Source organism: Acinonyx jubatus, chromosome E2, assembly GCF_027475565.1.
Source record: "Acinonyx jubatus isolate Ajub_Pintada_27869175 chromosome E2, VMU_Ajub_asm_v1.0, whole genome shotgun sequence".
NCBI classification, from domain to species: domain Eukaryota; kingdom Metazoa; phylum Chordata; class Mammalia; order Carnivora; family Felidae; genus Acinonyx; species Acinonyx jubatus.
Window position 1 is genome coordinate 45,124,590 of NC_069396.1, and position 26,196 is coordinate 45,150,785.

General features: G+C 39.2%; 3 protein-coding genes across 3 annotated transcripts in view; 2 read left to right on the forward strand and 1 right to left on the reverse strand.

Moving 5' to 3' along the window:
* Positions 1–26,196, forward strand: part of LOC106980266 (zinc finger protein 585A) — a 404,538-nt gene that overhangs the window by 190,305 nt on the left and 188,037 nt on the right. The gene's annotated exons all lie outside the window — the stretch shown is intronic.
* The window catches only part of LOC106974760 (uncharacterized), a 98,225-nt gene that overhangs the window by 59,108 nt on the left and 12,921 nt on the right, over positions 1–26,196 (reverse strand). Inside the window, 6 exon segments of the mRNA XM_027044792.2 lie at positions 4,913–5,239; positions 5,887–6,063; positions 16,863–18,055; positions 23,021–23,116; positions 23,424–23,550; positions 25,690–25,750. Coding sequence (XP_026900593.2) covers positions 4,913–5,239; positions 5,887–6,063; positions 16,863–18,055; positions 23,021–23,116; positions 23,424–23,550; positions 25,690–25,698 — 1,929 coding nt within the window. The 5' untranslated portion in view covers positions 25,699–25,750.
* On the forward strand, positions 9,786–10,259 carry LOC106974761 (60S ribosomal protein L35a-like). The gene has a single exon (XM_053210255.1). The coding sequence runs from the start codon at positions 9,865–9,867 to the stop codon at positions 10,198–10,200; it is 336 nt and encodes a 111-aa protein (XP_053066230.1). The 5' UTR covers positions 9,786–9,864; the 3' UTR covers positions 10,201–10,259.

Sequence of the window (26,196 nt, forward strand, 5' to 3'; positions counted from 1 at the left end):
GGCTCTGTGCTGACAGCTCAGAGCCTGGGGCTTGCTTCGGATTCTGTGTCTCCCTCTCTGCCCTTCTCTGGCTCGTGCTCTGCCACTCTCTCCCTCAAAATAAATAAACATAAAAAAATGAAGAAAAAGAAAGAAAATGCAATTTACCATAAACTACAAACAGATAGAAGCAGAGGAATAAGTCTTAATTTTCACTGAAGACTGAACATTTATTTATATTACTGAGCTGAAACCATTTGTAGTAGGTAGGAGTGATTAAAAAAAAAATCATGACCTCTAAATAAAATTTTCAGCAGGATTAGGGAAAATCTAGCTCCACCTAACATATTTAAAGTGACAATGAGAGATAAAAATGATGCTGTTTTCTTTTTATTCTCCTTGAGTATTGCTTGATCAACTTGATGATTACATAAAAATAGATCCATTGATACATAAGAGATAGAAAAAGAAATGATAAATAGCCTATAAAATTGTAACCAAAGTATTACCAGGTGATTTGGGTTTTTCCCTTTTGCCTAAGCATGCATCACTTAAGCATGCTTGTTACTACTTCTGGTACTATCCATATAAAAGATGATTTTGCTTTGTTTTAGTTGTTAATAGCTCTTCCCAGATTCATTTATTTAAAGAGGTGAAGAAGTGGCTCATTCTGTCTTTAAAAAATGTTTATTGATTGATTGATTGATTTTGAGAGGGGGGAGGGGTAGAGAGAGAGAGGGAGAGAGAATCCCAAGCAGGCTCTGCACTGTCAACTTGGAGTCTGATGTGGGGCTAGACCCCATGAACCGTAAGATCATGACCTCAGCCGAAGTCAAGAGCCAGATGCTTAACCAACTGAGCCATCCAGCGTCCCTGAAGTAGCTCATTCTTAAAAATTATTTTTCCTTGGGCAAAAGTAAAAGCTTGCTATTCTTAAAAACAGCTTTCATGGGGTATCGGGGGGGGGGGGCGCTCAGTCAGTAAAGCGTCCAGCTTTGGCCCCGGTCATGATCTCACAGCTCGTGGGTTCAAGCCCTGCTTCAGGCTCTGTGCTGACAGCTTAGAGCCTGGAGCCTGCTTCTGATTCTCTGTCCCCCTCTGTGCCCCTCCTCCACTCATGCTTTGTCTCTATCTCTCTCTCTCAAAAATAAATAAACATTGCAAATTAAATAAATAAGTAAAAGCAGCTTTTGTAATTTGAATCGTTTTTCATTGTGCTCATTAGTTCTCAATATTGAAAAAAACTGTGTTTCTAAGCATTTGGGTGTGTGTTTCCATTCTGTCTAAAAGTTAACTCCCACGTCCTTCAAACTGTGTTGTGGGTGTGCTGGGTGTTCGTGTTGTCACTTTCTCACATCTCTTTTTCATGGTGGTCTTCTTTTTTCTTTTGATTGAGCCCAGTTAGCCATAATACCCTAATGGTGAAGAATAATCTTTGTTGATAATTATCACTTTGGACCTAACATAATCAGAAATATGACAATATCAATAGCAATAGTTTTTTTTCCCCACAAATTCCAATACTGTCTGCATAGTTCCCAAGAATTATAAGGTTATAGTTTTTCTTTCTTTAATGTTTATTTATTTTGAGAGAAAGAGAGAGAGATAGAGCGTGAGTGGAGGAAGGGCAGAGAGAGAGGGAGACAGAGGATCCGAAGCAGGCTCTGTGCTGACAGCAGAGTCCCCATGAGACGCTGGAACTCACCCGTGAGATCATGACCTGAGCTGAATTCGGATGCTTAACTGACTGAGCCACCCAGGTGCTCAAGGTTGTAGTTTTACTTGCAAGCAGAATGAGGTTTTCTTTTCAGAATTCTCACGAGCCATCACTAATGTATTCTAGTGACATTTTCCATACATTGCATTAGATACAGTTGTTTCTGCATATTTTTGTTTTATATCATTGGTTGCACTACAAGGCACTTAATGGTATCATTTTCATGTATAATCTCTGCAAGTACTTAAAGCAAATTATTACATGTTTCAAATAGTACTTATACATGTCTGATAGTTGAGCAATAGTTGGAAACCCATAGTTTATTTCTTTTAGCTTCGATTTAATATTCTATTTTCTCAATATATTTCAGTTTATGTGTTCATTATGATACGAGAATATATATACATTTTTCCATTTTGTGCTCCTACAAATAGAATATTTTGGGGTACATTTAAAATTTTATTAATTAATGAGAAGTTTCTTCCCAGTGTGCTTGCACAGATTTACACTCCCACCAGTATAAATATATGAGTTCCTACTTCCCAACTTTTCAGTTCCGGAAGATTTTACCTCCCTATGTCAGTCTGCCATTTGTACATAATAATCCGCCCTTAAGTTCTGGTGTAAAACAAGTATTTATATTCACACCGTGTGGAGGTTGGTTGGGAGACCGCTTTTCTAGGCTGGGTTAAGCTGAGGTGACTTGACAGGCAGCTGTCCTTGTCCTAGGATAGTGGGGTAACCATACATTTGATGGTGACCACTTCCTTGAGACCATTCCACCAGATGGTACAGAGTGATTCAAACTCATCCCATTCTGTCATGTCTCCTAAATTAAGAAAGAACAAATTCAGGCCTTTGTCTTGTCCACCTGAGAGAGAAATATGAGAACTATGAGCAGTGGTAGCATGCCCAAAGCAGAGGGCTCTATGAAGCTCAGAGGGAGAAAAGTATATTTAGTTTAGGGCAAAGTCATCCTGGTTTATCTGAAAGTCTTGTGTTCCATGAAATCCCTCATCCTGGGAAAACCAGCAGGGTTGATCACTCTAGATTAATCCTTGGTTTGATAGGAAACCCTCCCAGAAGGAACCATCTTTGAGATAAAGCTGGTTAAAGCAGTCAAGTCTATTCAAATATGCATTGATAATACTGACTTGCACCAACTGTTATCAGAATCAATGTGGTGGGATCTTGGTCTTCTGTGTTTCATTCTAATTGGAGTGAGGGATAATATCAATATGCTGTGATAAAGAGCCGCCTCCTTGGTAGAAAGGACAGCTTTGGAAAGGGAAATGAATAACCATGAACACATAGTGAGGATAAATACAAGTGTGCTAGTGATGGTGTCCAAGGGAGACATGAGCAGTTGAACACAGGAGAGTGTGAAGAAGGACTGCTATAACAAAATGAGTTTAGTAACAAGCGGAATTGGAAGCGTTTTGTAGCTGACTGAAAAAAAAAATTGACAGTGCTTATTCCTTGCTTAGGAAATTCCTTGCTTAGGAAAGTGCTTGGACTCTTGAGATAGAAAATAGTCTTACAAACATAGATTTTTCTTTGTCCTTATTGTGGGTACTTCACCAATCAATTCTCTGCAGTTTTATTATGCCTTCAATGTAAATTTTGTTGAATTCATAACAAAACATATCCCTTTACCATTTGCTCAGCATTTTTAGTTACATCGATTCACCCATCTTCATGACTACTCTATGAGGCAGAAGGTATGGTTATGTTATATACACTTTAAGCCAGAATATACAAAAGCCCAAAGAGGTTTAATTTTGCCAAAGACAATACACATTGTTAATTTAGCTGCTTAGTACCTGGAACCCCCTGGAAAACCTTATTTTGAAGAACTTGCAGAACTGAGAACCAGACAAGAATTCAGACTGGTAGTATAGGGCATGATTATCCTATCCTTGTTTAAATGAACCTCTGTAGGTGTATGTAACCCTGGGAAATAAATTATTTTATTATTTTATTTTATTATTTTTTAGTTTTTTATTTAATTAATCTCTATACTCAGTGTGGGGTGTGAGCAGGGAAGAGAAAGAATCTTAAGTAGGCTCCACGCTCAGCACAGAGCCCAACATGGGGCTTGATGCCAGGACCCTGGGATCATAACCTGAACTGAAATCAAGAGTCAGATGCTCAACTGACTGAGCTCTCTAGGCACTCCTAAGCTAATTCTTGGTGACAAATATAAATGGGATGTTTTTATTCTCTTTTTACTCATGAGGAAAATAAGACCTTTAGAACAATATTTAAATGCTTCAGGACACATCACCAAAAGTGATGGTTATTGAATAAGCTTAATGTACATATGGAGTGATTAGGTTGAAATGCTGAATGTTTTACTTTATTATGTACTGTTTCGAATCATTGTATAGGAGACAAAAAAGTGTCAGTAGTCATCAGTCGCAAAAATGCCTAGTTTCATAAATAAACCCCTGTTTCACCAAGAAGATAAAATAGTTTAATCAAATGGATGGCCTTAATTTAGTTATCTTACAATAACAAGAGAAAACACTAATATAAATAATGTCAGGGACTCTTCTAAGTATTCCATGTATATTAACTCTTTTCATCCTTGCTACAACCCTATGAAGTATATTCTATCATTACCCTCATATTCAATATCAATAAACTGAGGTTACAGATAGGTAATTTGCCCAACCCACAAAGTTACGAAGTGGTAAAGCAAGAATTTGAACCTAGACATTTCTGACGTGAGTGTCCCATGTTATTGTTTTTCCTCACAGCTTTATTGTGATATAACTGACATATAACATTGTGTAAGCTTAAGGTGTAAAATGTGGTGATTAGACAGACACATGTATATATTGCAAAAAACGATTACCACAATATGGTTAGGTAACACATTCATCACGTAATTACCATTTGTGTGTATGTGTGCGTGAATATTTGACATCTACTCTCTTAGCATATAGTCCCATGCTATACATCAGATCCCCAGAATTAATCCCTCTTAAAACTGGAAGTTTGTACCCTTTGACCAACATCTCCCTGTTTTCCCCACCTTTCCAGTGTCCCGTGTTCTTAATCTCTACAATACCCTGCCTCTGAGCCAATTAAGAAAATGTTCCCATTTCTAATACAATAACCTTGGGTGGGTAGGCCTTAAGAGACCCAAGTGGCCAACAAAGGGGGATTTTTTTTTCGATAAAAAAACAGAGAAGAGTCCTAGAAATTTACCCAGATGGTTGCAGTTAATATTCTCCCAACAGTTCTGAGGATGCCCTGGGACCATTTCCATTCCCCTGACTTTCTACTAGAAAGTAGCATGGAGCAGAAGGGGTTCCATTCTGCCAGTCTAGAGTCCACCAGCTGCCTGTCACAGCCATCAGCCTCCCCAAAGGGGATTTGTGGCTGTTGCCAGGAGCTTCTCTGGGCCTGAGTGACTTCAAGCCATGGTGATAAACCTTGGGGAAACCAAGACTGTAGTTCTCTCCAGCCCAACACAGCAGAATCCTGTGACTCCCCGGAGGCTGGGATTGGTGTGTACAACGCCCTGGACTGGAACTAAAAGGAGCATTCACGTCCACTTTCTGAGTAACTTATGCTGTTGTTTCCCAAGAGGTGTTCTCCGCTGTTCATTTTTGGGTCTTTCATCCTTCGTGCCAAGGGTTTCCTATCCCATCACCTCCCTCAAGAAGAGTTTAAAACGACTTCACAACAACCGAAGCTCCATCTCTCAAAACATGGATGAGGGTGCCTGGGTAGTGAGTCAGTTAAGCGTCCAACTTCAGCTCAGGTCATGATCTCGCAGTCTGTGAGTTCAAGCCCCGGGTCGGGCTCTGTGCTGACAGCTCAGAGCCTGGAGCCTGCTTCGGATTCTGTGTCTCCCTCTCTCTGCCCCTCCCCTGCTTATGCTCTGTCTCTCTCTGTCTCAAAAATAAATAAAAATATTTTTAAAAAACATGGATGATTTTGTTCATGCCCATAGCTTCTGTCAACATCTAGGGTTCAAACTTCTGACGCTAATGAGGATACTTCTAGAGAATTTGGGGATCAGTCCACCCAGGGACCTTTCAAGCCTGTCCAGGTAGATATCACGCAGACACTGCCCACCCAGCCCAGTGAGAGCACTGTGCATGCGTGCGGGCTGCCCACATGCGTGTACAAGTCAGTGGGTCCACCGGGGAGCCTGCTCTGAGGCTGCCACGTACTCCGGCCTGCGAGGACATCCTGACCAGGGCATCCTGAGGGGAGGCTGTGCACAAGGCAACAGCCCTGACAGTCTTCAGCATCCCAGTGATGGTGGCGCTGGTCTGGGAGCAGGAGCCCCAGCTGCCTGTGCGGGGATGGAAAGGCTGAGACCAGAGCTGCTCCGCCAAGGCTGAAAACTGGGGGTAAAATGTATTTGTATAAGAACATGAAACATCGAGAGACCATCCTCTCTCTTACCGCTTGCAACCTTTGGTTTGGTTTGGTTTTGCTTTTCTTTGTTTTGTTTGCATGAGAGAGGCCCCTTGGGTGTGTTTTTGAGGACAGCATTACTCTTGCTTCCGGTACCAGCAGTTTATGACCACATGTTGTGATCAGTGTAATAAATAGGGACAAAAAATTAAAAAATAAGACTTTTAGATTGGTCTGGGATTGGCACTGACTCTTCTTTTTTAAATTTTTATTTTTTACTTTTTAAATAATTTTTAAGCTTTTTATTTCATAATGATTATTGACTCACAGGAAGTTGCAAAAATAGTACACTCAGTCCTGAACCTTTCACCCAACTTCCCCAGAAGTGATACTGTGGTACGATATCAAAACTAGGAAATTGATCTTGTACAATTCTGTTAACCAGGCCACACACCCTACTCCCCATTGTCATCAATTTGTACATTTGCTCATGTGTGTATGTGTGCGTTTGCAGATTCCTGTAACCACCACCACAATCAGGAGATAGAACTGTTCCATAGCCACAAAGGGACTCCCTCCGCCACGCCTTAATAGCCAGACCCATTCAACCCCATCCAGGTTCCTGTCCCCTGAGAACTGCTTATCTGTTCTCTGTCACTAGAGTTTTGTCATTTTGAAGATGACAAATGGAAGCACACAAAATTTACCTTTTGGTGTTGGCTTTTTTTTCCTCCATTAAGCGTAATGTCCTTAAGTCCCATCCAAGTTGTTACACATATCCATAGCTAACTCCTTTTTATTAATGGGTATTATTCTATTATATATATGTGATCTGTGTTTTCTTAGAGTCTGTATTTGTCTATTTGGCATCTATTCTTCACAGGATTAATTGCATTAACTATATTTTCTTATTTTCTATATTATTGATGGTCTGGCATTTGGGAGCCTTATAGACCTAGAGAGAGATTCCCTCCTAGGGCTAACCAATTCTTAGAGAAAGCAAGGGGCTTAGTCAGAAGCATGTCTTGTATATACAAACCAACCAAACCAGAGTCTATAGACCCCAACCATCTCCTTATCTAACTACACGAAGTCAATATTTCCTCTAACCTAAATCATCCCAGGACCAGGTACCAGGCACCAGGCAACTAAAGACCGCTGCTGTGTTAAAATTGAACTGGGTAAAATTTAAAGATCTTACTGGCTTGGGGCACCGAGGTGGCTTAGTCGGTTAAGTGTCTGACTCTTGGTTTCAGCTCAGGTCATGATCTCACGGTTCATGAGCTTGAGCCCCATGTCAGGATCTCCAATGACAGTATGGAGCCTACTTGGAATTCTCTCTCCCTCTCTCTGCCCCTCTCCTGCTCATGCTCGCTCTCTCTCTCTCTCTCTCTCTCTCTCTCTCAAAATAAATAAATAAACTTAAAAAAAAAGACCTTACTGGCTTTATTCAATATTCATTAATCGGGCAGCATTCAACCTAGCAGGTAAAAAGGGGCTCCAAAGAGCCATACATAGCAAGAGATTTTATAGGCAGAAGGGAGCAGGAACAGGTAAGTTGTACTTGGCAAAAAAATTAGAGTAGTTACTGCAAAGTTACTTTCCTTTAAGGCATAGCGGGAGTCCATCAAGCAGAATTACCTAATTAGTGCTGATCAGGCAATTCCTGAATAACTGGTTTAAGATTCCATTTCTGGGAGAGCCACACACCTACCAGGATGGCTAAAATATTGTGACAACAGCAAATGGGGGTGAGGATGTGAAGAACTGGATCACCCATATATTGTGGTACATATAGTAATACAGCAAGCACATCCACCGTTGAAAATAGTTTGGCAGTTTCTTATAAAACTCAAAATGCGGGGCGCCTGGGTGGCGCAGTCGGTTGAGCGTCCGACTTCAGCCAGGTCACGATCTCGCGGTCCCTGGGTTCGAGCCCCGCGTCGGGCCCTGGGCTGATGGCTCAGAGCCTGGAGCCTGTTTCTGATTCTGTGTCTCCCTCTCTCTCTGCCCCTCCCCCGTTCATGCTCTGTCTCTCTCTGTCCCAAAAATAAATAAACGTTGAAAAAAAATTAAAAAAAAAACACAAAAACTCAAAATGCACTTACCATGTGATTCAGCAGTGGAACTCTTGTGCATTTATCCCAGAGAAATGAAAACTGTGTTCACACAAAATCTGCACACAAATGTTCGTATTAGCTTTATTCATTATATCCACAACTTAGAAATCATTCAAATATCCTTAAGTGGAAGAATAGTTTTGTTAGGCTGTCTGGCGATGCATGTGGCAAAGAATTGCACAAAGAGTGGAGCAAAACGCAGGACGGAGTTTATTTACTGTCCAAGGGAGGAGAGGGGTCAGACATCAAGAGAAATGTCAGCCCCGAGTTTCTGTCAGTCTGGGCCTTTGACGGGGTTTTGAAGGATGTGAGAGGGTTAAAGCTGTGCCCATGGAAGGATGTGGGGAGCAAGTGGATCGACTGGTAGAGCAGAAGGTGGCACGTTTTTGAGGGACTCTGTTTGAGGCCTGCTAGGGATGTGGGTTGTGGTCAGGCTAGACAAGAGTATGTTTATTATTTTTTTTAATGTTTATTTATTTTTCAGAGAGAGAGAGAGAGAGAGAGACAAACAGAGTGTGAGTGGGGGAAGGGCAGAGACACAGAATCTGAAGCAGGCTCCAGTCTCCGAGCTGTCAGCACAGAGCTCGACATGGGGCTTGAACCCATGAATCGCGAGATCGTACCTGAGCCAAAGTTAGACGCTTAACTGACTGAGCCACCAAGGTGTCCCTAGAGAAGAATATGTTTAGTAGTTGGGGTCTACTTTCCAAGAGTGTAGGGGACTGTGACATAGAAAAACAGAGTTAGGACCAAGTGTAGACAACTGTGAGTTTTGCCTATAAGCATGGCTGCAGGGGGAGGGGTGCTTTGAATAGATTCCTTTCAATTTTTAAAATTGTGGCACATTAAAATATAAACAAATAAAAAATTGTGGCACATTCACACCATGGAATACTACTCAACAATAAAAAGGAACAAACCACTGGTACATGCAACAACTTGGATGATTTCAAGGCAATTAGGCTGAGAAAAAAGGGGGGAAAAGCCACTCATGAGAGGTTACATATGTATGCCTCCATTTATATAGCATTCTTGAAATTTTAAAAATTATTAAAATGGTAAACATTAAGTTGCCACAGCTTAAGGATGTGGGAAGGGGTGGCATGGCTATAAAGTGGTAACATGAGGTAGCCTTGTGGTGATGAAACAGTTTTGTGTATTGTGGTGGTGGCTACATGAAACTTACACATGACAAAACCATATAGAACGGTTACATACAGAAATAACTGCATATAAAACTGGTGGAATCTTTTTTTGATATTGTACTATAGTTACGCAAAATATATACCATTGAGGGTAACTGAGTGCCGAGTACATGGGACCTCCTTCTACGATTATAAAGAAAATTATTACCATTGAACTTATAAAATTATTTGAATTAAATGATAATCAAAATAAAATATAAGAAACAAGATGAGGTAAAACTTATAGGAAATTTATAGTCACAAATAAACACACTAGAAAAGAAGAAATGGGGAAAAATCAATGAAATTCACCTCAGTTCCTTAAATTACATTAAATTAAACCCAAAGATGAATAAGAAAATTATAAATGATTAAATAAAATAGAATACAGTCACATAATAGAGCCTATCAAGAGAGCAAGCTCTTTCCACTATCTTGGAACTTGTGGAGGCCTGCTGGGAACAGGACTCCTGAAACGACAAATATGTCTGGAAGGCTGTGGTCCAAAGCCATTTTTGCTGGCTATAAGCGGGGTCTCCAGAACCAGAGAGAGCACACAGCTCTTCTTAAAATTGAAGGTGTTTATTATGCTCGAGATGAAACTGAATTCTTTCTAGGCAAGCGATGTGCTTATGTGTACAAAGCAAAGAACAACACAGTGACTCCTGGTGGCAAACCGAATAAAACCAGAGTAATCTGGGGAAAAGTAACTCGTGCTCATGGAAACAGTGGCATGGTTTGCACCAAATTCCGAAGCAACCTTCCTGCTAAAGCCATTGGCCACGGAATCCTTGTGATGCTGTACCCCTCAAGGATTTAAACTAACTGAAAAGTAAATAAATAAAGGTGTAGATTTGTTCTCTTGTAAAAAAAAAAAAAGTCATTCCTTCAAAAGACTTCAAAAGTGGTTTATTAACCACTGCAAAAACTAATCAAGTGGAAAAGACAAGGCACAAATAACCAAGAGCAGGAGTAGAATGCACAATATAATACAGATTTCAGAAAGAGTAAGACTATACCTATTGATCTAAGGGATGTACAAGATAGGCTATTGCTTGAGCAAAGAAAGTTAGAGAACCAATGCAGAGCTTGGTGCCATTTATTTATTTAAGTAATCCCTACACCCAATGTGGGGCTCAAACTCATGACCCCCGAGATCAAGAGTCCAGTGCTCTGACTAAGCCAGCCAGGTGCCCCTAGCTTGGTGCCATTTAAAAACTTGAACAAGGACGAATCAAATCTAACGTGTAATGTTGATATGAGCAAGGAAAAAGGTATGAAAAGATAAATAAGCTTTGTTGAAGTTATAGATAGGTCTGAAAGAATTGAAGCGGGGCATGATATTTATTTATATGTCTTTTCATTGTTGTTTACTAGTTGTGAAAATATATTACTGCTGTAATTTTGGTAGAGGAACATAATAAAAGACATATTAAAAATATGTACATTCGAGGAAAAGAAAAGTTCAATTTTGGATAGCTCCTATTCAAATTTTCAAGTAGAAGTGGAAACAAAGCCAGAGCTGAAATTCCAGATACTTCTGTCTTTTTAAAGTCTTCAGGTGTTTTTCTTCCTTAGAATATAACTGCTGATTTTTTCAAACATTTGTAACGATGCAATTTAATGTATTATCATTTTTCCTGTAGAAATTACCATAATTCCCAAATATCATGTTCAAGAAAATCTCTCTCACAGGATCTGGCTGGACAGAAAGTTATAGAGGAAGGAAAGACTTATGACACCTTTGGTGAGGGACATTTCCTTTTGCAGAGCAGGACCAGTCTCTCGGACAAACCAGGGCCTGGTATTAGAGCCCTGGAACAACCTCTAATGCCAGATACTTAGCTAGCTACCTACAGCAATCTCCTAAACTTTATCCTGCTATTTATGCATTTTAGTCAAGTAAATCCTTCCCAGTTGTGTTTATTTCTCACAAATGTTAGTGGCCATTAGGAGGAAAATGGTTTTCTTCATCAAATTAATTTTTTTAATGTTTATTTATTTTTGAGACACACAGAGAGAGAGAGAGAGAGAGAGAGAGAGAGAGAGAGAGAGAGAGAGAGAGAATGTGTGTGAGCAGGGGAGGGGAAGAGAGAGAGGAAGACACAGAATCAGAAGCAGCTCCAGGCTCTGAGCTATCAGCACAGAGCCCGACGCAGGGCTTGAACTCATGAACCGTGAGATCATGACCTGAGCCAAAGTCAGACACTTAGCCCACTGAGCCACCCAGGCGCCCCTTCAAATTAATTTGTGACATGCTGGAATATACAAGTTGAACTCTGAGGCTTACTGCTATTTCTGGACTCTATTCTACTGCATTGACCTGTTTGTCTATCCTTAGAGAGCCACTACAGTCTTTCTTGCCTTATCATAGTCTTATAGCTAGTCTTGAAATCAGATGCCGTAAGTCATCCAATTTGCTTTTTCTCAATGCTTATTTTTAACTGTTCTAGGTCTTTGGGTTTCTATACCGTAGCTCCCCACTTACCCACGGTTTCCCTTTCCCAGGTTTCAGTTACTCTGTTACAGTCAACCACAGTCCAAAAATGTTAAATGTAAAATTCCAGAAGTAAACAATTCATGTTTTAATTTGTGCACCATTCTGGGTCGTGTGATGAAATCTCCTGTTATTCCGCCCCACCCAGGATGTGTCCCTTTGTCCAGTGTATCCACACTTTCTATACTACCTGCCTGTTAGTCACTTAGCTGTCTAGGTTATCAGATCAATTTTTGTGGTATCACAGTGCTTGTACTCAAGTAACCCTTATTTGAATTAATGGCCCCAAAGCACAAGAGTAGTGATGCTGGCAATTTGACAATGTCAAAGAGAAGCTGTAAACTACTTCCTTTAAGGGAAAAGGTGCAAGTTCTTGACTTCATAAGGAAAGAAAAAAAATCAGATTCTGCACTAGCTGCAGCTTCAGGCATTCACTGTGGGTCTTGGAACATATCCCTTACAGATAAGGGAAGGGGAACTAATGCACACATCTTAGAATAAATTTACCAATGAAAATTTAAAAAGCATGCTGGTATTTTGACTGGAATGGCATCACATCTACAGATACATTTGGGGAAGTTTGATGAAAGATACTGAGTTTTCCGGCCATAGCCATAGCATCTCCATTTATTTAGATCTTGTCTTACTTCTTTCAGCAATGTTTTGTACTTTTCTACATAAAGGTCTCTCATATCTTTTATTACACTTATTCAACTAAGTATCTTATGTTCTTCAATAAACTATATTTTGCTTTTTGTTTCATTTACACTTGTATATTGCTCATGTAAAGGTATACATTTATGGTCAATTGATTTTTGATAACAGTGCCAAACCACCTCAGTGGAGATGAAAGTCTTTTGACAAAAAGTACTGGAACTGAGTATCTATGTGAGGGGGGAAAACGAACCTCAACCTGTACTTTATCCCGTACACAAATATCAATTCTAAATGAATCACATACCTAAAGTTAAAAGTTAAGACTATCAAGCATCTGGAAGAAAACAGGATTTTCTATATAATCTTTAATCACTGAGCTCTGTTTAGTTCTGCACTAAAGAACATAATCTGTATGATGTTAGTCTGTTGACAGTTACTGAATGTTTTATGGCCCAACATGTGGTCTGAGTGTTTCCTGTACAATTGAAAAGCAAGTATATTCTGTGTTACAGAGTACAGAGTATCATTAAATCAGTTAGGGAAAGTTGGTTAATAGTGTTGTTTAATCTGGATTTTAATCCATCCAGAAAGTCCTCAGTATCATTGTAGGCTCTAATTTCTCTTTATCTCTGCAGTCTCTATCTGTACTCCCTTCATCCACCCATATCCATTCCCATCCCCATCCCATGCACCGCACCCAGGTATGGAAAGTCATATAGCAATCTGGTCATCTAAAAAGGGCTTATTCTATCAGAAATTCAGTTCAGTACTTCCTTGCCTCCGCCACTCTTAGTCCCATAGGAAACTATTACTTTTATCTTGTCAAGGTTTTTCTTGCTGTTGCGGAAGTAAAGGCCTTTCGTACCCCTCTACATTCTAATTGCAATGAAAGTTGAAATTCTGTGTTTAATAATCTCTTTCCCACCTCCCACTTCACCCTCGTACTAACATACATGCCAATGATTGCATTCATTGGCTGTTTTAAAGACTTCAAGTGAGAAGTAGACAGGGTATAAATGGATGAATGCTGTGGTTTTGCAGCAAGTAGGATAACTCTTTATTTATAAAATAATCCCATTCTGTCAAATACTGCTAAGAAAAAACAAGAAGAGTGCATCTAGAAGGCATTGGGGCTTGATAGTGCATCTTCACTTGAAGTGCTTTAGTTATTTGAACTCTAGAAATTCCATGTCAGTTATCTCGTATTGCATTCCAAGAATTCCTTGCTCTCCCAATCCATTTGGTTCCTGAGTTTCTGATACTAAGGGATACCATGTTGTCTAAATCAATTTGATTTTCAAGTTTCAGAAAGCAAGTAGGAAGTTTGGATAATGGTTTATCAGAGACATTTTGTTCCTAAATCCAGATTATGACAGATACTTGTTTTCTTTCAATAGATTACTAGATTTTATTTACTAATTTATAACACTGCACATTTTAATTACCAATTCTGGGCATATTGTCTATTTATGTTCTTGTGGCAAGTTTTAACACTAGGATTATAAATTCAGAAAAACAGATAACTTGCTATCTCAGTCTGTGTCCTAAAAGAGTTCCTAAAACATTTCATAGATTTCATCTATTAAATACATCTAATTTGGTGTCTTCCTTAGTAATAGCTATGTGACATTTAATTTTGGTCTAATTTTAAAATGTTCCTTTTGGGCTGCCTGGGTGGCTCAGTTGGTTAAGCATCAGACTTCGGTTCAGGTCATGATCTCGCGGTTCATGGGTTCGAGCCCCACATCAGGCTCTGTACTGACGGCTCGGCACCTGGAACCTGCTTGGGATTCTGTGTCTCCCTCTCTCTCTGCCCCTCCCCTGCTCATGGTCTGTCTCTGTCGCTCAAAAATAAATAAACGTTAAAAAAATTTTTTTAAAGTTCCTTTTGGAGGAGAATCTATTAAGATTTTATACGTTTCCTGTAGTCAATTCTGATGTCAATTCAATTTCTTTGTAAAAGTCACATACTTCGTCTAGATTTTCAGATATGGTATAAAAATATCTGTAGTACTTTTAAGTTTTTTAATTGAGATTAAAACTCATATGCTATTATATTCACCCTTTTAAAGTATATTGTTCAGTGGTTTTAGTGTATACACAAAGCTGTGCAACCCACTGTAATCTCAGAACGTTGTCATTATCCGAAAATATATAGTCCTTTCAAAATTAAATATGTAGTCATTTCAGTCTCTAATTCACACTGCTGTTCATTTATCATCCTTACTTCCCCACACAAATGACTAAAGTAGGTCTACCTTTTTTCTGTCAAATAATCAGAGCTTTGGTTTCAGATCTTTTACTTCTTTCTTCCATTTATTTTTGCATAACTAACAATGCCTTTCTCTACCCACGTTTTAGACTTATTTTTGCTTGTTTAAGCTCCTTGGGTTCTATATTGAATTTATTAATGATGTCTCTATAAGAGATATACGTGCATATTGGTTTATAAAACTTCCAATTCAACCTGCCATTCACAGGTTTTTCATTCGTGTTCTCATTTTCATTCACATTTAAATAATACATATATTAAGGACTTAGTTCCTTAACCCCTGTTAATCAATAGGGGGCACTAAGTTAAAATTCAGATATTTGATGGGTATCCTATTGTTACTGTTTCTTCCCCTGATTCTGGTAAAAAAAAAAAAATGTGGCTTGTATGTTTTCTGCTTTGGGGGTAACTAATTATTAGGAAAAATATACTTATCTCTTGTTTTTTGACAGCTGTTTTTTTAACTACTCATCATTATATCTACAGGGTTTCAGACTGACATTAATTTTTGTGCAGCATAGAAGATGAAGTCTGAAGGAAGACTATTCATACATTCTTTTTCTTTTCCTTTTAAATTTCCATGCGGGATAATGAGTGATGAGAAAAGCTTTCCAATACTTATTTCATTCATTTCTCTTTTTTCATTATGAATTCTTTGATTTAGACAAAGGTAAAGAACATGGTTAAAATCCTTTCCACAAATAATAATGAAGAAAACTATGAAAACGAGTGTATCATTGATGATAGTGGACTTTCACTAAACATTTACTATGTGATAGGAATAGTTCTAAGCACTTTACATTTATTAATTCATTGAATCTTCACAACAAACCAATACATATAGCATGATTATTTTTACTAATACATGAGAAAAAAAAGTCACTAACATATATAAGTAAAAAGTAAAACCAAAACAAAACAAAACTAGGATAAACACTTTGATAACAGTGGTTTAATTACCTTTCTAGTAGGAGATTGGGGTTAGAGTTGGTGAAAAGGAACAAAACAGCTTATGGAGAGAAAATGTGGATAATTTCAACAATTAAAACAGATGTTTTGGGGCACCTGGGTGGCTCAGTCAGTTAAACGGCCAACTTCAGCCCAGTTGATAATCTCACAGTTCGTGAGTTTGAGCCCCACATCAGGTTCTATGCTGAGAGCTCAGAGCCTGGAGACTGCTTCAGATCCTGTGTCTCCTCTCTCTGTCCCTCCTCAACTCTCTCTTTCTCAAAAATAAATAAACATTTAAAAAAATAAAAATAAAACATATTTTAAAAGAAAGAAATATCCAAAGTTAAATTTTTGGCCATACGAATCAGGGCAGATTTCATAACTGCAAATGTTCAGATGCAAACAAAACATGAGTAATAAAGTCATTTTAAAAAGTCATAAAGTATATATATATATCATTTTTAAAACCTATATTTACTGAAATGGCAACCATATTTTTTTGGCATGATCAAAACAGGTGAAGGGATAACATGTATACCATGACTTCTTTAAAAATAAAATCTGGTAGGATTTGCTCTACCAACTTAAGAGTAGTCATCTATAGCTGGTATGATTACAATTAATCTTGGCTTTTTAGTTTCTGTTTTTCTGTCTTTCTGTTTTATGTAAGAAAGTATAAATTTGTAACATGAACAAATGATTAATACTGACTTCAAAACCAAGGATATAATTCCACAATTAAAAAATAACAAGGTCACACAATTTTAAACACTGTGATATTGGTATAAGCACAAATATATAGATCAGAGAAGAAAAACTACAAGCAAATATAAACAAGAATATAATGTGTCACCAAGAAGGCAGAACAAAATAATGGGGAAGGAAAGAATTATTGAAAAACTGCCCTTAGTACAGATTGGGGGACAGAGAATATGCAAATGTCAATTTAGAATCTTAATTCATAATTTAGAGTGAAATATATCTGGATTAAAAAGAAATATAAAATAAAATTTAAAAATAAAAAATAGTGAAAGGGTAACTATCAAATATGAATTTCTTTTTGTTTAAAATATGAGGAAAGTGACAAGAGCTTTAACTTTTATTATTCATCAGTGTGAATTCCCTGATGACGAATGAGATCTGAGCCACTACTAAATGCCTTCCCACATTCCTTACAGTTATAGGGCTTTTCACCACTATGAATTCTCAGATGTCGTGTAAGGTTTGAGCATTTATTAAAGGCCTTTCCACATTCATTACATTCATATGGTTTTTCATCTGTATGAATTCTCTGATGTTGAAAAAGTTGTGAGTTCTGAGTAAAGGCCTTCCCACATTCAAGACATTCAAAGGGTTTCTCACCAGCATGGATTCTCTGATGTTGACGAAGTTGTGAGCTCTGAGTAAAAGCTTTCCCACATTCCTTACAATCATAGGGTTTCTCCCCAGTGTGAATTCTCTGATGATTAGTAAGTGCTGAGCCACTACTAAAGGCTTTGCCACATTCCTTGCATTCATAGGGTTTTTCACCAGTGTGAATTCTCTGATGCTGAACAAGCTTTGAGCTCTGCGTAAAAGCTTTGCCACATTCCTTACATTCATAGGGTTTCTCACCTGTATGAATTCTCACATGTTGGAAAAGTTGTGAGCTCTTAGTAAAGGCCTTCCCACATACTTTACATTCATAGGGTTTTTCACCAGTGTGAATTCTCTGATGGTCAATAAGATTTGAGCAATAGCTAAAGGCCTTCCCACATTCCTTGCACTCATAGGGTTTCTTACCAGTATGAATTCTCTGATGTTGAGAAAGGTATGAGCTACAACTGAAGGCCTTTCCACATTCCTTACATTCAAAGGGTTTTTCACCAGTATGAATTTTCAGGTGTCGAGTAACATGTGAGCCACAACTAAAGAATTTCCCACACTCCTTACATTCATAAGATTTTTCACCAATATGAATTCTCTGATGTTGAATAAATTGTGAATTCTGACTAAAAACCTTTCCACATTTTTTACATTCATAGGGCTTTTCTTCATTATTAATTATTTGATGTAGAGTAAAGAATGTCTGTTGAATAAATGTGGGCATGTATTCATGAGTGAATATTTCTTGGCTTAAATGCCCACTTTGATATCCCAGTTGTTTTTCAAAGTGGCTTCTATATTCCAAAATGTCTCTAAAACTGGAGTACTCAAGGCCATGCTTTGTAAGTCCCATTATCTCCCTCTGGCATGATTCTATTTCATAAACTTCCTTCTTCAGAGATAATAACTTGTTTTCACACATTGATTCCAGATCTGAAAGAAAATGAAATGATAAATATTCTCCTCCCCCTGCCCCCCATTTGTGAAAAATTAAACTTTTATAATAGAAATGGAAAAGTTAAAGTGAAAATAAGATCTGGTAGTAAATGGCATACAGTTATCAAATATATCTGTTTAATCTGAAAATGGACCAAAAGAATGCATTGAAATTAATGAGATATAATGCAGAATGTGGAGGGAAGAGACTACAGAAACAGGAAACCACAATGATTCTCAAATATTGATATGGATCAGAATCATAAGGAAAGGATGATAAATATACAATACTTGGGCATATTAAGAGATTACAAATTATATATACATCTATATAAGCATGGATGTATGTGTGTATAAGAAACCACAGTGTACCATCATACTATCTGTATTACAAAAAGTGAATAATTTTCTGACCTCCATTAAAGATTTCCTAAGAGGAATAAATACGTATAGGGGAAGATTCTTGGGCTCTGTGGTATCATAAAGAATAAATTTGGTCTTTGTCCCAGAACTTAAAAAACCCTTGGAATTTCCTGAGTGATAGGAGTGGTTTTTTTGCTATGCTAATGAAGTGATTCATGGCAGATCCCTAGATAGCTACAGAATGGGGACTGGTCACCAGAAGGATCGAGCATGTTGTTAGAGGGTAGGGACTTTCAGCTACTTGACCTCTGGGGATAAGAGAGGAGCCAGAGACTGAGTGGCCAGTGACTCAATCGATCATGCCGAAGTAATTAAACTCTAAAAAACACTCTGGACACCAAAGCTCAGTAGAGTTTTCTGGTTGGTGAACACACTCGATGTGCTGGGAAGGTGACACACTTTGATTGCACGGGGAGAGGGCATAGAACCTCTGCATCTGGAAGCCCACTAGACCTTGCCCTAATATGTATCCTTCAGAGTAAAACTGCAGTTATAAGTATAGAGCTTTCCTGAGTTCTGTGAATCATTATAGCAAATTATTATACTTGCAGGAAATTATTATACTCGTGGAAATCCCCAAATTTATAGCCAGTTGCTCACAAGTGTAGGCCTCTAAGAACCCCAAGACTCGCAGCTGGCATCTAAAGTGAGGGCAGTCTTTGGGTGCCTGGGTGGCTCAGCCGGTTGAGCATCCAACTCTTGACTTCAGCTCAGGTCATGATCCCAGGGTCATGGGATCGAACCCTGTGTCAGGCTCCACTCTCAGTGTGAAGTCTGCTTGGGATTCTTTCTCTCTCTCCCTCCCCTGCTCACACTCTCACTCTCTAATAAAAAAAATTTTTTAATAAATTAACAAAGATATGGGGCACCTGGGTGACTCAGCTGGTTAAGCGTCCAACTCTTGGTTTTGGCTCAGGTCATGATCTCACAGTGAATGAGTTCGAGCCCTGCATCACGCTCTGCACTGACAGCATGGAGCCTACTTGGGATTCTTTCTCTCTCCCTCCCCTGCTCTAGCTCTTTCTCTAAGATAAATAAATAAACATTTTAAAAAAAACTTAAAAAAAAGAAAGGGAGGAAGGGCAGTCTTGAGTAAAACCCTACTGTGTTGTGGGGTCTATGCTAACTCTGGGTACTTAGTATCAGAACTGTAGCACTCCCAGTTGAGGTGGAAACAGAATAGGTTCCAAAGTAAAGATATATTGGCCGCAATTTGAAAGAGAGAGGGCTAGCCACAAGGGAGAAGAGCCTAAAGTAAGTCTAAGGTTTGGAACTAAACTGATGTGAGTAGCCTATAGGGAAGACTCAGAATATGTTATGTTCTAGTGATTCAGTAAAAATGCTGCTTGCCTTGGAGTTTTGTGGTGCTGATCTCGTGAGAAGAGAGAGACTTGCTCATGTACCACTGCAGTGACTGACAGAAGAGGCAGCTAAAGTTTGAGGCAGACAGAAAGAAAAGAAGACAGTGCAAAATACTGTCATGGTGGGGCACCTGGGTGGCTCAGTAGGTTAAGCGTCCGACTTTAGCTCAGGTCATGATCTCACGGTTCGTGGGTTTGAGCCCTGCATCAGGCTGTGTGCTGACAGCTTGGAGCCTAAAGCCTACTTCGGATTCTGTGTCTCCCTCTCTCTGTTCCTCCCCCACTCACACTCTGTCTCTCTCTCTTTCTCAACAATAAATAAAGGTTAAAAATTAAAAAAAAAAATACTGTCATGGAAACATGACAGGAACCAGAAGCAAACTGACTGGAGTGGAATTCCAACTCTGACAGCCACTCACTGTATGTTTCTGGGCAATTATTTCATCTTTCTAAGTCCCCATCTCCTCTTCTACAAATGGGAGATAATCCTTACCTAATGATTACTGGGAGGGTAAGGAATTATGCATGTAAATGTCTTTGAGTAAAGTGCTCAGTATTTGATAGCTATTATTATGAAAGAATTTTTTACCCAAAATGGGGATTTTAGGCAAATAAAATGGAGCCTAACAGACCATCTCAAGCCAGAAACAAGGAATCCATTCCAGCATAATATTTTTTCTTCTATCCCCATATGATCTTTCAGCAACTTTCACCTAGTTAAACTCCTAAGTAATTTTTAAAACTGTCCTCTTCTATGTCCACTGCCAATGAATGGCCTCTTCCAAACCAGAATCACCTCCTACTTAGACCCCTGCAGCAGCCTCCCAGCCCATCACCTCACCAAGTTCTCAGACTCTTTAATCTATTCAGCAACCAAAATTAATGTGGCCTGGCCTTCCACTGCTCAAAACCAAATTCCCCATACTCACTGGCAAAGGCTAAATGATCTCCAGTCTTGACTCACACTCCTCTCTCACTTGCTCTTGGGCCCAGTAACACTGGCTTTCTTTCAGTTCTTCAAACACACCAAGCTTTCCCCTCCTAGCAGGGCCACACAGTGGCTCTTCCCTCTGCCTGGAGTTTTCTTTATATCTTAAATAGTAAGACCTAGCACTGAGCCTAGTACTACAGTAATTCTGAAATACTGATGGGCACAAATGATTTTTTCACTGTGTCTACATTAACAGTAAAATCAGGGGGCGCCTGGGTGGCTTAGCCAGCTAAGTGTCCGCCTTCAGCTCAGGTCATGATCTCACAGCTCATGGGTTCAAGCCACGCATCGGGCTCTCTGCTGTCAGTGCAGAGCATACTTTGGTTCCTGTCTCCCTCTCTCTCTGCCCGTCCCCAGCTTGTGCTTTATCTCTGTCTCAAAAATAAATAAAAACATTTTTTAAAAACCCACAACAGTAAAATGATATGAAAATATCTGTGATTTCCATTCATGTCAAAATCATAGGAAATCCTGCTATGGTTTGTTTCATACACCATAATAGGAAGATATGCTAAATTTCAATTAGAGGACACTAAATATAAAGATGCATTTTTTCTTTTCATCCAAGTTCATGAACTCCCTAAATTTTATCCAAAAGAATCCAAAATCATCAACCTCTGAGTTAGAGTGATCCTTTAAAAACATGATGTCACTCCTCTGCTCAAATCATCTCATTCAGAATAGAATTCAAAGCCCGTACCGAGGCCCACCACACCCCAAATCATCTGCAGGTATACCCACTTCCCACCTGCACCTAATACGCAAACACAAACACATGTACATCCTGCTACTTTGCTGATCTCCTTTCACACAAGTCCCTCTTTGCTTATTTATTCTGCTCCAACCATAATGGGAGGAGCCAAAAAAGCTCCCAGGGACTTTGTTCTTCCTTTTCCTTCTGCCTAAATCTCTTCTACCAGATATTTACACTACTTGTTCCCTCACTTTCTTCAGGCCCTGGTTAAAATATTACCTCATCAAAGAGGCCTTCTCTACCCTCCCTTCATATCACTTACCACCATCTGACATTATGAAAATATCTATTTTTTTTTCTCTCTCACCTTATAGGACATAGGCTTCAGAAGAGCAAAACTCTGAATTTTTTGTTCAGTGCTGTAATCCCAGCACAAGGACCAATGCTTACTAGACAGTAATGCTCTCCTGGAGCCTTTAAGATAAGGTAACACTTTATCCTAAATCTCTCTTCCTCTGCCACCTCTCCCTTTCCGTTATAGGCACAGACCTTTCTGTTTTTCCCAACACTGTCCATCATAGATGGTGACTACAATCACATACGAGACTCTCAACTACTATTTCAGTATGGATTTTCTTTTTTTTTCTTTAATTTTTTCTAATGTTTATTTATTTTTGAGAGAGAGAGAACAGGAGTTGGGGAGGGATAGATATAGAGGGAGACACAGAATCTGAAGCAACCTGCAGGCTCCAAGCTGTCAGCACAGAGCCTGACGTGGGGCTCGAACCCACCAACCATGAGATCATGACCTGAGCTGAAGTTGGATGCTTAACCGACTGAGCCACGCAGGTGCCCCTCAGTATGGGTTTTCTACTTCTGCATATTTAGCCTCTGACTTTCTGCTAAGCTTCCTGATTCTCTTTACTAGATTCTACTTTTTTATGGATATTCTGATTGTTTATGGATATATTTTAGCCCTACTTTTTTGACTCCAGTTCTTAGTAACATACATGATTAGCAAACTGCAGCACCTGGCAGACTCCCTTGCACACATTAATAAATGAAAAACATTGGGTAAAGGAAAAACGCACAACAAACTGACAAAACAAGTCACTAACAAGTAATGTTAATGAAGACGAGTACTTGGAGGAGGGGCAGTGCACATACACACGCATGTTTTTTGGGGGGGTGGTAACAGAAAACATTTAGAGGAGTCCAAGAGCAAGAAAAGCTAGCAAGAAACTGATTCTAAAATACAGGTAAGAGTTTTACTGGAGGGGAAGTAAAGGGCACCTTCTACCTGAAGTTTCGAGGGGTGTCGGCAAAAAGTAGTAGAAAGAGTAGTAAGTGAGAGAAGGAATGAAACAGGTCATTTGTAAACTCATGCTAAAAGGACTTACTTTTTCCCCACAAGTCTAGATAACACCCAAAGGTGCTATTCCTTTATGGATCAGCTGTAGTGCCTTGCTCCCGCCCAATCATTTCTCACTCACCTGAACATAGGCCTTTTGTCAGCTCTCTGCCAACCATCCAGGGCTCTTTCCCTTGTTCCAATAAGGAGATGACTTGAGGCTTAGGAATGTAAAATCCTGCTCACAAGAAAAGATATGGAACATGGTTATGCGGTGGGTAAACCAGATCCAGAAATCAGATCCAGTCCCTTGATGACCAAAGAAGAGATGCCACTACAGGAACAGCCAGAGAAAAAGGATGACGCTTCAGCCACAGTCATTGCAGTTGCCCACTTCCAACTCTTCCTTTTCATTGCAGCTCAAACCATTTTTTTGGGATAGGGAGCAGAAATTCAGCTGGTAACTTGAAAAGCAGCTGGGAAATTCACTGTGGAAAAGAACATTCCAGAGGAGAACTCTAAATTACTGGTATAGGAGCCCTTACCCATTGACAGCAGATTGCTATAGTTCTCCAACATCACATCTCTGTACAAGTCCCTCTGACCAGAGTCCAGGCACTCCCACTCCTCCTGCGAGAAGTCTACAGACACATCACTGAACACCACTGAGCCCTGAAACAATAAACATATGTATTACTTGTGTAATAAGGGAGACAATTCAGAGGCTACTGCATTTGTATTGTGGGGTAAAGAAAACGAGCAATTACATTGGTATCACTCAATCATTATCTTTTAGGATCTTAAAAATAGATGCAAGAGTAATCAGTTTATTTTATAATAAAATATTTGGGGGTGCCCGGCTGGCTCAGTCAGTAGAGCATGGGACTCTTGATGTCGGGGTTGTAAGTTTGAGCTCCACATTGGGTATAGAGATTACTTAAAAAAAACCACAATTTTTAAAAAAAAAATCTAGGAATAAGCAAGAGGTGAAAGACCCATACTCTAAAACTATAAAACACTAATGAAAGAAATCGAAGAAAACAAAAACAAATGGAAAAGACATTCCATGCTCATGGGCTGGAAGAACAAATATTGTTAAAATGTCTATAATATCCAAAGCAATCTACAGATTTAATGCAAACCCTATCAAAATACCAACAGCATTTTTCACAGAACTAGAACACTCCTAAAATGTGTATGGAACCACCAAAGACCCTGAATAGCTAGCCAAAACAATCTTGAAAAGGAAAAAAATGCAAGTATCACAATTCCAGACTTCAAGTTATATTGCAGAGCTGTAGTAATCAAAACAGTATAGTACTGGCACAAAAATAGACACATAGATTAATGGAACAGAACAGAAAGCCAAGAAAGAAACCAATAATTGTATAGTCAATTAATCTATGACAAAGGAGGCAAGAATATCCAATGGGAAAAAGACAGTCTCTTCAACAAATGGTGCTGGGAAAACTGGACAGCAACATGCAAAAGAATGAAACTGGATCACTTTCTTACACCATGCACAAAAATAAACTCAAAATGGATTAAAGACTTAAATGTGAGATCTGAAAGCATAAAATTCCTAGAAAAAAATACAGTAGTAATTTCTCTAACATCAGCTGAAACAACATCTTTTTAGATATGTCTCCTGAGGCAAGGGAAACAAAAGCAAAAATGAACTATTGGAACCTTATCAAGATAAAAATCTTCTGCACGGCAAAGGAAACAATCAGCAAAACTAAAAGGCAACCTATGTAATGGGAAAAGATATTTGCAAATGACATATCCGATAAAGGGTTAGTATCCAAAATATATAAAGAACTGCTCTGACTCAATACCCCAAAAAACAAATAATCCAGTTAAAAAGTGGGCAGAAGATATGAACAGACATTTCTCCAAAGATGACATACAAATGACCAACAGACACATTGAAAAGATGCTCAACATCACTCATCAACAAGGAAATGCAAATCAATACTACAATAAGATACCACCTCACACCTGTCAGAATGGCTATAATCAAAAACAAAAAAATCACAAGTGTTGACAAGGATATGGAGAACAAGGAACTCTCTTGCACTGTTCGTAGGAATGCAAACTGGTGGTCACTGTGGAAAACAGTATGGAAGTTCCTCAAAAAATTAAAAATAGGGGGCACTTAAGAATGGTAAAGGATTGGTGGCACACCTGGGTGGCTCAGTCGGTTAAGCATCTGACTTTGGGGTCATGATCTCGCGGTTTTTGAGTTGGAGCCACATGTTGGGCTCTGTGCTGACAGCTCAGAGCCTGGAGCCTGCTTCAGATTCTGTGTCTCCCTCTCTCTCTGCTCCTCCCCTGTTCACACTCTGTCTCTCTCTCTCTCTCAAAAATAAACATTTTAAAAAATTAAAAAAAAAATAATGGTAGAGGACTGGGACACCTGGGTGGCTCAGTTGGTTAAGCGTCCGACTTCAGCCTAGGTCATAATCTCATGGTTTGTGGGTTTAAGCCCTGCATCAGTCTCTGTGCTGACAGTTCAGAGCCTGAAGCCTGCTTCAGATTCTGTGTCTCCCTCTCTCTCTGCCCTCCCCTACTTACATGCTGTCTCTGTCTGTCTCTCAAAAAACAAATAAATGTTAAAAAAATTATTAAAAAAAAATAAAGAATGGTAAAGGATTATCTGGTTAGACTGAGGAGAAAAGGGGACCAAGGATCCTGAAGGGCAAACCTGATAGCTAGAAATGTCAGGAGTAGGAAAACAAATACATGACCATTAAAACATTTTTTTTTTATTTGAAACTAAATGTCAGGAAAGAAAAAGCATCAACTTACCTGGGCCATGGCTTTCTTTCAGTATTGCAGGAGAGGATCAGTTCTCCTTGGGGCTGTTTTCCTGAGAAAGGATAGTGTTTTGAGAAAGCAGAGCTGGGGAAGCAAAGAATGCTGTAGAAATCACACTGGCTTTCCAGCTTTCAGTTGACTACTCTGGGTCTTATAACTGTGGTTAGTGGGAGTATGGGATAAATCCGACTCCTTCAATCCCAGAAGCCCCAGGCTTTAGCTACAGTATGATAGATCCTGGCTAGTGGATTCAAAGGAATATAGACTGAGATTTCCTCTCCTTCATCCGATTAACCCAGGTTCTTGCCTCAGCCACATGATTCAGGCCAGACTTTGTCCCACCTCAGTGATGTTGCTCTGAACCCAAGACACAGCTGCTGTGACCTGCCTGAGCAGATCCCTCCTCTGCAGCCCTCACTCAGGTCCCCAGGCACATTTACCCAAATGATACTGTTTGGCCAAGAACACAGTATGCTTCGATCAGAAGGACTAAGACTT